The 12,012-nt window shown below is 50.5% G+C and overlaps 1 protein-coding gene across 1 annotated transcript in view; it reads right to left on the bottom strand.

Moving 5' to 3' along the window:
• klhl40 (kelch like family member 40) overlaps positions 1 to 8,510 on the bottom strand; it is a 17,606-nt gene extending 9,096 nt beyond the window's left edge. The window contains exons 1-3 of the mRNA XM_033043372.1: positions 7,341 to 8,510; positions 4,239 to 4,399; positions 679 to 786 (exon numbers count right to left, since the gene is read on the bottom strand). Of these exons, the coding sequence (XP_032899263.1) occupies positions 679 to 786; positions 4,239 to 4,399; positions 7,341 to 8,510 (1,439 nt within the window). The remainder of the gene's footprint in view (positions 1 to 678; positions 787 to 4,238; positions 4,400 to 7,340) is intronic.
• Between the last annotated feature and the right edge of the window lie 3,502 nt (positions 8,511 to 12,012).

A 12,012-nucleotide genomic window follows, 5' to 3' on the forward strand; every position in this document is an offset into this window, starting at 1 on the left:
TCTTCCGGCTCCGGGCCGGAGTTCCAGAGCCCCAGCCGCGGGGGGCAAATTCGACCCAGAAGTCCCATTGAGGTCGAGATCGGCCGCCTCGCTACATTGTCGCCTGGGGGAGGGGGGGGGGGGGGGGGGTGGGGGGGGGGGGGGTGGGGGGTGGGGGGGGGGGGGGGGGGTGGGGGGGGGGGGGGGGGGGTGGGGGGGGATTTCAGGTGCACTCTCGTAATTTTGTCCGGATTACAGGAGGCACCAGACCACCAGTTGCCAGAAAATCGGTTGTGGACCTATATTGGTTTATTTTTGTCATATATACAATGAAAAACCCAGTGGTACCCAGTCTAAAATCATATTATACATGAGTACAATCAAGTCATATGCAAGTATAACAGTGCAGAATATAGTGTTACAGCACCACAGTGTTAAGCTTACAAAGAAAGTGCAGATTTTAAAAAGTCCAAGATCCGCAAAAAGTTAGATTGGAAGATCGGGTCTGTGTCACAGTTTATAAGAAGACCATTCATTAGCCTGATAACAGCTGGGAAGAAGTTGTTCCTGAACTATGGTGTTACATGCTATCTAACTTGTGCCTCACCAACGTCTTGTCCAACTGTAACGTAACACTTCAACCTCTATACTCAGAGGTGAAAGGAACATGTCAACATTGCGGTGAAGAGAGGCACTTACTTGTTTTTTCCTTTCCCTCCTATGACATAGACCTGCCCGTTGTACGACACCACACAGTGACCATACACGTCGTATGGAAGTGGATCCGATTCCCCCCATTTAAACGTGCTGCAAAGTAAAAGAGATTTTCATCAGCAGGTACTGGAAAAGTTTCACATCTCGTGCACGGTGGCGCAGCGGTAGAGTTGCTGCCTGACAACGCCAGAGACCCAGGTTCAATCCTGACTACGGGTGCTGCCTCTGCCCAGCTTGTACGTTCTCCCCGTGACTGTGCGGGTTTTCCCCGAGTGCTCCGGTTTCCTCCCACACTCCACAGACGTGCAGGTTTGTAGGTTAATTGACTTTGGTAAAATTATAAATTGGCCCTGGAGTGTAGGATAGTGCTAGTGTACAGGGATTGCTGGTCGGTGCAGACTCGGCGGGCAGAAGGGCCTGTTTCTGTGCTGTATCTAAACTAAACTAAACTAAACGGGACGACAGATGGCACAATGGGCTAAGTGTTCGGCTGGCAACCGGAAGGTAGCCGGTTCGAATCCCGCTTGGAGTGCATACTGTCGTTGTGTCCTTGGGCAAGACACTTCACCCACCTTTGCCTGTGTGTGAATGTGTGTGAATGTGTGTGAGTGATTGGTGGTGGTCGGAGGGGCCGTAGGCGCAGATTGGCAGCCACGCTTCCGTCAGTCTGCCCCAGGGCAGCTGTGGCTACAGAAGTAGCTCACCACCACCGAGTGTGACTGAGGAGTGAATGAATAATGCGATGTAAAGCACCTTGAGTATTAGAAAGGCGCTATATAAATCCCATCCATTATTATTATTATTAAATGTCTTAGAAAATGTTAACATTGCCACAGTAAAGTCTCATATTCTGTCCATGTTTACAGAGGTATTAATATTGGTTTATTATTGTCATGTGACCAAGATATAGCGAAAAACATGATGGTGGCACAGTGGCACAGCTGGTAGAGCCACTGCCTCACAGCGCCAAAGACCCGGGTTTGATCCAGCATCTAGAGAAGTCTGAAGAAGGGTCTCGAGGAGATTTAAAGGGGACCTTTCGTTCACACCAGAGGTATCTTGTATGAGCTGCCAGAGGAGGTGGTGGAAACAGAGACAGCAACAACAGGCAAGAGGCATCAACATGACCATGTGAATGAGCAGGACAAGGAGACATGTGGAATTAAGGTAGGCAAGTGGGATTGGTGTAGAAACAAGGAACTGCAGATGCTGATTTACAAAAATAGACACAAATTGCGGGAGTAACTTAGCGGGTCGGGCAACATTTCTGGAGAACATGGATAGGTGACGTTTCAGGTCGAGACCCTTCAGCAGATACTGTTTTCAAAAAAAGACACAAAGTGATGGGGTAATTCAGCGGGACAGGCAGCATCTCTGCAGAACACGGACAGCTGATTTGGATTGGGGCCCCTCTTCAGACTGGTGTGATTTACAGCAGAGACAGAGTGGGTCGAAGGGCCTGTTGCTATGCTGTGCAGCTCTGACTCAAGTGAAGATCACAGAGATCACAGAAAATGGCAGGGATTTATTCAGATTAAAATTAGCTGCGGCTCCCTCATCGGCCAACAGACTGAACCAGAGATTGGGTGCGCAGAATAATATGTTCACAATAACAATCCATAACAGTATCTGTTTTCATGCTGGTCCCTGTGTTTCACAACCAAATAGTCACTACTGAATTACTGGGCCAGCACCAAGCCTTGACTTCCACCCTGCAATTTAACTTTGAGTCATTAAATGAAATCCAGAATTTTAAACAAAAGCCCTCTCTTCTCAGTGGAAGTAAACTACCATTGACTTATTCTCCACTTCACGCTGCCTCGGCAAGGCCACCAGCATAAACAAGGACCAGTCTCACCTCAGACACTTCCTCTTCTCCCCTCCCCATCAGGCAAGAGATACAGAAGTGTGAAAACACACCTGCAGATTCAGGGACAGTTTCTTCCTAGGCAACTGATGAGGCAACGGAACCATCCTTTCTCCAACTAGATAGCAGTCCTGCCCTACCATCTCCTTCATTGGAAACCCTCAAACTAATTTAAATCGAACTTTACTGGACTTCATCTTACACAAAACGTGAATCCCTTTATCCTGTATCTGTACACTGTGGGTGGCTTAATTGTAATCATGTATATCTTTTCACTGACTGGATAGAAGGCAAAAAAAAAAAAATTTCACTGTACCTCGGTACATGTAACAATAATAAACAAAACTAAACGAAGAACCCAGCCAATGGAAAGAGTACAGAGATTTACAAGGGTGTTGCCAGGACTTGAGGGCCACAGCTATGGGGAGAGGTGCTGATTGAGGATCATGGCGATTAAAACATGGCGACTCTTGTGTGCGGACTCAGCTACTCGGTCTACTATTTTACGCTCATAGTATGAGTGTGCCTTTACATTAGTAGGATTGTCATTGAACTGTACGCAAAAAAATAACGTAACTGTGCTTCGGTACACATGACAATAAAGTAACATTCATTGTCTTGGACTTTATTCCTTGGAGCGCAGGAGGCTGAGGGATGATTTTCTAGAGGTGTACAAAATCATGAGGTGGACAGATAGGGTGAATGCACAGAGTCTTTTACCCAGGGGGATCAAGAGCCGGGTTTAAGGTGAAGGGAAAATACTTAATTGGAACCTGAGGGGTAACGTTTTCACACATAGGGTGATAAGTATACGGGGAGGAGGTAGATGAGGCAGGTACAGTAACAACATTTAAAAGATATTTGAACAGGTGCATGGATGAGACCGATTTGTAGGGATTTAGGTCAAATGCTGGCAAATGGAACTAGCTTAGACTTGGTCGGCATGGATGAGTTGGGCTGAGGGGCCATGCTGTGTGACTATGAGTCTATGACTCTGTCTCATTGACAAATGGGTGTTGTGCACTGTAGCGCACGTCCATCCCACGCTGATGCAATGTGGAGATGTGCCTGTGCTTTAGCTGGACTATGTGCGATGGCTTGGCTCAGTATGCTTGGTCTGACAAGACACTCTGCATTGCTTATTCCAAGGGCAGTACAATGGTGCAGCTGGTAGAGCTGCTGCCTCACAGCATCGGTTTGATCCCGACCGTGGGTGCGGTCCGTGTGTGGAGTTTGCACGTTCTTCCTGTGATCATGTGGGTTTCCTCCGGTGCTCCGGTTTCCTCCTACATCCCAAAGATGTGCAGGTTTGTAGGTTAATTGCCCCTTATGTGTAAGAAGTGGATGCGAAAGTGGGATAACGTAGAACTAGTGTGAACAGGTGATCGGTGGTCAGCGTGGACTCGGTGGTCCAGAGGGCCCAATTCCATGTTGTGTCTGGATTAGTGAGTATTAGCTGCAAGAAGAGGTTGGGCAGACTTGGATTGTTTTTTCTGGAACGCCAGAGGTTGCGGGGAAACTTGGTAGAAGTTTATAAAATATTATGAGAGGTATAGAGAGGGTTGAAAGAATTATTTCCCCAGGATGGATAAATCAAATACTAGAGAGTATAGGTTTAAGGTGAGAGGGGCAAAGTATAAAAGGAGATGAGCGGGGTTAAACTAAACTAAATACCTACTGTCGATCGTAGCACATCACGGTGTCCAGCGACTTCTCGCCTTCTCCCACCTCCTTCCCTCCGATGACGTAGATGGCGTTCTCCGCTTCCCCCAGGCCAAACAGGCAACGCGGAGACGGCAAGGGAGGCATCCCCAGCCAATCAGAGTCCAGGTGATCAAACTGCTCGGAGGTCAAGACACAGGTTAGAGGTCAGTCACATGCTCCCGGGCCCCTGCACCATGGGCGGCACTTTGGCACGTTGCTGCCTCCCGGCGCCAGGGACCCGGGTTTGATCCTGACTATGGGTGTTAGCTGTACAGAGTTTGTACGTTATCCCTGTGACCGCGTGGGTTTTCTCCGGGTGCTCCGGTTTCCTCCAACACTCCAAAGATGTGCAGCTTTGTAGGTCAATTGCTTCGGTAAAGATTGAAAATTGTCCCAAGTGTGTAGAATAGTGCTAGTGTACGAGGTGGTCGCTAGACGGCGCAGTCTCACTGGGCTGAAGGGCCTATTTCCACAATGTGACTCTAAACTAAACTGATCCACTACAATGCTGAGAACTGTAGTCTATAGATACATGGTGTATCTGATCTGTTGGGATAGCATGGAATACAAAGCTTTTCACTGTATTTCAGTGCACATAACAATAATAAACCTAAACCCAAACTTAAAAATCTTAACTCCACAGAGGGGACGTCATGTTGCAGTTTCATAAAACATTGGCCATGGTGCAATTGGAGTATCATGTATAGTTCTGGTCGCTAAATGACTGAGAGATTGTGGAGGAGGTGCTGAAAAGGTTTGTCAGGACGCTGTCTTGATTGGAGGCTATTAGCGATAAGGAGAGATTGGACATACAGACAGAAGGAACTGCAGTTGCTCGAATCTTGCACGGGACACAAAATGCTGGAGTAACTCAGCGGGTCAGGCACCATCTCTGGAGAACAAGGATAATGATAGGTTGGGTCCTTCAGACTTGGATTGTTTTCTCTGGAGTGTCTGTGGCTGAAGCGAGATCTGATCGAAGTATATAAAATTATGTGGCATAGATAGAGTAGACAGTAAGAACCTTTTGCCGAGCGCGGAAATGTCAAAGACTAGAGGACATAGCTGTAGGGTGAGAGAGGCAAAGCTTAAAGGAGATGTGTGGGTCAGATACAGTATTTTTCCAAAGAGGGTAGTTTAACTTAGTTAGTGCTGGAGTAACTCAGCCAGTTGGGCAGCATCTGTGGAGGAGATAGATCGGTGACGTTTTAGGTTGTTTTTGTGTTCCAGCATCTGCAGGGTCTAGTGTCTATGTTCTATGTTCTCAATTCTTCACAGGTTGGGAGTTTGGAATATTGACTGCGGAGAGATACTGATGCCAAAACTGCTTTCTCCGTTTCTGAGTTTAGTTTAGTTTAGTTTAGTTTAGACACACAGTGTTGAAACAGCCCCTTCGGCCTACCAAGTCCACACCGACCAACGATCACCCGTGCACTAGCTGTATGTTATCCCAGTTTTGCATCCTGTACATTAGGGGCTATTTACGGAGACCAATTAACCTATAAACCTGCTCGTCTTTGGGATGTGGGAAGAAACCGGAGCATCAGGAGGAAACCCACGTGGTCACAGGGAGAACCCCACAGGCAAACTCCACATGAATAGCATCCAAGGTCAGGATCGAACCCGGGTCTCTGGAGCTGTGAGGCTGTAGCTCTACCAGCTGTGCTGCCCTTGTTTGGCCCCAACCCAACAGACCCCTTCATCCCACACCTCATATGCCCTCACTTGCCCTTTCCCCATCCCTGCACTCTGTGCGGCCTTTTACCCCAGACCGCCCCTCCCCCCCCCCCCCCAATATCCTGGGCTGTCCCTTCCTCACAGCTCCCGCCATCCTCCAATAACCAGCTTCCTCACCAACCCTCCCTCAGTCCCCCCCCCACCGCCTCTGTACCCCAACACTCCTCACCCCCACTTCCCCCCCCCCCCGAGACTGACCATCCTCTTCTACACTCTCACAGCCCACCCTCACTCTGAACAGCCATCCCACCGCCCTTCTCGTTCATCCTTACAGCACCTCCTCTCCTCTCCTCTCCTCCCCTTCACCTTCATCTGTCTCCCCCCACAGCCCCTCCTCTCTCCCCTCACAGCCTCTACTCTTCCTGTCCCACTCCCCCTCTTCCTCACTCCCTCTCCTCTCTCAAATCTCTCCATCTCCACGCACAACTGATCCTCCCCCCCTCACTCCCTCTCCCCCCTCACACCTACCCCACTCGAGGGCCTGAGCTAGGGTGAGACTTCAAGCAGGCTAAGATTTTATTCCCTGGAGCGCAGGAGGCTGAGGGGTACTGTGAGAGAGCTATAAGATCATGAGTGGAATAGATGGGATAAATGACAGTCTTTTACCTAGAGGAGGGAAATCAAGAACCAGAAGTGAAAGTGGAAAGATTTGATAGGAATCTGAGGGGCAACCTTTTCACACAGAGGGTGGTGGGTGTATGGAACGAGCTGCCGGAGGAAGTAGTTGAGGCAGGTACCATAACAACATTTGAAAAACATTTGGACAGGTACATGGATAGGAGAGTTTAAGAGCGATACGGGCCAAACACGACAGGTGGGACAAGGCAGGTGGGCATTACGCGGGCATGGATGTTGGGCAAAAGGGCCCGTATCCCTGCTGTGTGACTCAATGCCTCCATAACTCCTCCCTCTCGTTCTTTCTCTCCCACTCCCTCCCCCTCCCTCTCCCTCTCCCTTATCCCCCTCTCTCTCTCTCTCCTCTCTTCCTGTACCCTTCACTCACACCCATACACCGCTTCCCCCAACTCCCTCTCCCCTCATGCCCCCTCTAGCTCTCTCGCTCACACCACAGTGTAGGACAGTGTTAGTGTGCGGGGATCGCTGGTCGGTGCGGACTCTGTGGGCCGAAGGGCCTGCTTCCGCGCTGTATCTCTAAACTAAACTAAAAAAAATCATCTCCCCTCACACTCATTCCTCCTCACTCCCCCCCCCCCCACCTCACTCCTTCACCCCTCACACCCTCGCCTCCCAGCCGGACCTGTGGGTAGGGGAGTAGGACAGACGTCGCTGGGACAAGCTCTCCCTCCCTGCCCCAGTGGGGGTGGGAGTGCTGGCTCACCTGCAGGAAGTAGGAGTGCAGGGGGCTCTCTTTGTTCTCCTGGTTGTAGTAGAGGCCACCGATGACAAAGATCTGGTTCTCCTTGGTCACCAGGCTGGCGTGGTTCTTGGGGATCTTGTTGGAGACGGAGGCAAAGTAGCACTCGTTGGTGAGGGGGTCGTAGGCCACGGTGGCCTCCTCGTTGATCATGAAGATCAGGTCCTTCATGAACATGCCGAAGCGCAGGTTCTTGTTCAAGATGCCTGAGGCTTCCTCCTCTTCCTCCTTTTCCTCCTCTTCCTCCTTCTCCTCCACCTCTCCCTCACCCTTGGCCTCGCTGCTTGCTGGCTCACCGTCTCCTTTCTTTCTCGACTCTTCCTTCTCTCCCTTGGGCTTGCCAACCTGCCTTTTGCCCTCATGGGCATCCTTGACCATCTGGATCTTGGCCACAAGCTCCGGGTTGGACTTGACCAGCTGGTGTCCCTCCACGTTCTTGGTCAGGTAGTCCTTGGGCATGAGGAGGAAGCGGACACAGTCGAAGACCTGGGGAAGGGCCGGGAGATGGCCTTCCTCGCTCTCCGCCCAGCTGATCACTGCCTGGAAGACGGCCTCCTCCTTCTCCACGTTGAGACCGTCGCTGGAGAGGATGGCGACCAACTCCTGGGGACTGAGTTTGAGGAAGTCCTCGTCCTTGCTCACTAGGCTGAAGTGCTCGCAGGCGAAGTCTCTGGAGGCCACAGACAACCTCGGGCAGTCCAGCATCAGGCCGAGGCGAAAGATGGCCAGGCAGTTGCCCAAACCCAGCCTCTTCTGCAGGTAGGAGATGCAGAGGGTGAAGATGGAAGGGATCTGGAGCATGTTGGCGGCGGTGAAGATGTCTTGCACGTTGCTGTCGTCCAACCTCACCTCGGAGGTGTAGATGTAGCGCAGGAGGACCGCCACCGTCTCGGGCTCCAGCTCCTCAAGGGTGATCTCCCGCTTATTGCTCTCCTCCAGACCGGAGAGGAACATGCCTCGGAAGTAGGGGCTGCAGGCGGCCAGCACCAGCCGGTGGCAGGGGAACTCCTTGTCCTTGATCTTCAGCACACAGTCCACCAACTTGCCGCTGTCCAGCAGGTCTCGGAGTCCGTCCTGCAGGAGGGTCTGCTGGTAGATGCGAGGCTCCTCAGCCGGGTCCACACGGATCGCCATGGCCGGAGCTCTGTAGAATTGACCGGGGCTCTTCCCTGTCTCAGCTCGGATAGCAACTGTCCGACAGCACACATTCCTGCCTGGCTCTATATATAGGAGTGGCAGCCTGCACAAAGCTCAGGCATCCAGCCAGAGGAAGGCTGATCACTCTCCCCACCCCCTCCATCCCGGCAGAGGGACCCGTCAATCAGCCCAGGCCAACAACTGCAACAATCCCTGCCAGATAGAGCCATGACTCATTGACCAAAAACATACACAGCCCACAGAGCGAGCGGTCCTGACCTCCCATCTACCTCATTGGAGACCCTCAGATTATCTTTAAGAAAGAACTGCAGATGCTGTTCGAAGGTAGACAAAAATGCTGGAGAAACTCAGTGGGTGAGGCAGCATTTATGGAGCGAAGGAATAGGTGACGTTTCGGGTCGATACCCTTAATCCTCCGACATTTTCGCCACCTCCAACGGGATCCCACCACAGGCCACATCTTCCCATCTCCTCCACTTTCGGCTTTCCGCAGAGACCGCTCCCTCTGTAACTCCCTGGTCAATTTGTCCCTTCCCACCCAAACGACCTCCTCCCCTGGTACTTCCCCTTGCAACCGCAGGATATGCTACACTTGTCGCTTTACCTCCCCCCTTGACTCCATCCTAGGACCCAAGCAGTCTTTCCAGGTGAGGCAGAGGTTCACCTGCACCTCCTCCAACCTCATCTATTGCATCCGCTGCTCTAGGTGTCACCTGCTCTACGTTGGTGAGACGAAGTGCAGGCTTGGCGATCGCTTCGCCCAACACCTCCGCACTGTTTGCATTAACCAACCTGATCTCCCGGTGGCTCAGCACTTCAACTCCCCCTCCCATTCTGAATCCAACCTTTCTGTCCTGGGCCTCCTCCATGGCCAAAGTGAGTCCCACCACAAATTGGAGGAGCAGCACCTCATATTTTGCTTGGGTAGTTTACACCCCAGCGGTATGAACATTGACTTTTCCAATTTCAGGTAGTCCTTGCTTTCTCCCCCCTTCCCATCCCCTTCCCATCTCTCCCACAGCCCACTGTCTACACCTCCTCCTTTCTTCTTACCGCCCCCCCCCCCCCCCCCAATCCCCACATCAGTCTGAAGAAGGGTCTCGGCCCGAAACGTCACCTATTCCTTCACTCCATAAATGCTCTCAACTGCTGAATTTCTCCAGCATTTTTGTCTCCCTCAGATTATCTTTAAACAGGACTTGCGTCAGTAAATGAAATCCAGAATTTTAAAGAAATGCTCTCTCGTCTCAGTGGAAGTAAACTTCCATTGACTCCATTTACACCTCACGCTGCCTTGGCAGTGCCACCCCGCAAACTGACACGATCCTACACACACGGGACTATTTACAGAAGCCAATTAACCTACAAACCTGCACGTCTCTGGAGTGTGGGAGGAAACAGGAGCACACGGAGAAAACCCACACGGTCATAGGGAGAATGTACAAACTCTGTACAGACAGCACCCGAGGTCGGGATCGAACCCGGGTCACTGGCGCTGTTAGGCAACGGCTCTACAGCTGCTGGTCCACCCACTGGTTAGAATGTTCTGGAAAATTTGCCATTTGTTATTTGGGATTTGATGCAGTTCTAGAGTTTCCTCTGACTAACGGCCTGGACAAGTACATTTTGTAAATGTCGATTGCCAGCACCAATGACTGTTAACTCCATGCCACCAGTGAGTGTATAATTAACCTGTATTTTTAGCATCTGACCGCATGTAACTATCGAGGCCTCCCTGTCACACATCTATAACAGATCTTCCCTGACTCCCAGCCACTACAAGGCCAGGAATAATTCCAGCCATACTTTCTGTAGACTGGGCATTGATAGATGCCAAAACCTTAAAATGGTTACCTATCTCTTGTTATGATTCATTTTGCCTCTTTGTTGTAGTCTAGAGTCATATAGCCCTACGGCACAGAAACAGGCCCTTCGGCCTAACTCGTCCATGCTGACCAAGATACCCAGCCTTGCACAGTAACACAGCAGGTAGAGCCACTGCCTCACGGTGCCATAGACCCGGGTTCGATCAGGGCCTCGGGTGCTGTCTGTGTGTGGAGTTTGTACGGTCTCCCTCTCCGTGACCACGTGGGTTTCCTCCGGGTGCTCTGGTTTCCTCACACATCCCAAAGACATGCAGGTCCGTAGGTTAATTGGTCTTTGTAAAATTGTCCCTAGTGTGTAGGGGATGGATGAGAGAGTAGGATATCAGAGGAGTGGTGTAAACGGGTGATTGATGGTCAGCGTGGGCCTGTTGGGCCTGTTTCCCTGTTTGTCCATGTTTCACTTCCCCAGAAGCTGCTGCCTCACGTAAGGACTTTATGCCACAGCTTCCACTAACTCCTTTACAAGCATGTGTACGCAAAGAGCATTGAGCAGAGGACTGGGGATGCAAACAGGCCAAGAGGTTGTGTTTGTATTTCATAACTTAGTTTAGTTTATTATCTTGTGTATCGAGGTACAGTGAAAAGCTTCTGTTGTGTGCTATCCAGTCAGTGGGAAAACTGTACATGTTTACAATCGAGCCATCCACTGTGTACAGATAATGGGAATAATGTTTAGTGCAAGATTAAGTCCAGTAAAGTCAGATTAAAGATAGTCAGAGGATCTCCAGCGCGGTAGATGGTAGCTCAGGACCGCTCTCTAGTTGTTGATAGGATGGTTCAGATGCTGATAACAGCTGGGAAGAAATTGGCCCTGAATCTGGAGGTGTGCGTTTCCACACTTCTGTACCTCTTGCCTGATGGGAGAAGAGGGAGTGACCAGGTTGAGACTGGCCCTTGATTATGCTGGTGGCCTTGCCGAGGCAGCGTGAAGTGTAGATGGAGTCAATGGAAGGGAGATTGGTTTGTGTGATGGTCTGGGCTGTGTCCACAATTCTCTGTTATTTCTTGCGGTCTTGGATGGAGCTGTTCCCAAACCATGCTGTGATGCATCTCGATAAAATGCTTTGTACGGAGCATGTCATAGTTGAGGCTTTAACTGTCATCAATCTGTCTTCACTCTGACTGACCTCAAATTGCAGAGTTGTGGATGTAGCCCAGCTCATCACACAACGACTCGGAAAAGCAGCCAACATAATCAAAGACTTGTCCCATCCCTTTCATTCCTTCTTCTCCCTGCTCCTGTCAGGAAGAAAGTACAGAAGCTTGAAAGTGCGCACCACCAGTCTCAGCAACAGCTTCTTCCCCTCTGTTGTCAGGCTTCTGAACGGTCTTTCCATAAGCTAGGGTGCTGTCCGATTCACCTCTACCCCATTGCGGACATTGTCTATGGAACTGATGCACCACAATGCTGAGAACTACATTCTGCACTCTGTATCCTCCCCATTGCTCTAACAATTGTACATGAGTTTGTCTTGATTGTATCTGTGTGTAGTATTATCTGATCTGCATGCAGAACAAAGCTTTTCACTGTACCTCGGTACACGTGACAATAATAAACCTAAACCTATCAGGAGCCTCCATGCTAACCCAAG

Source organism: Amblyraja radiata, chromosome 2 (assembly GCF_010909765.2).
Source record: "Amblyraja radiata isolate CabotCenter1 chromosome 2, sAmbRad1.1.pri, whole genome shotgun sequence".
In the NCBI taxonomy this organism is placed as follows: Eukaryota; Metazoa; Chordata; class Chondrichthyes; order Rajiformes; family Rajidae; genus Amblyraja; species Amblyraja radiata.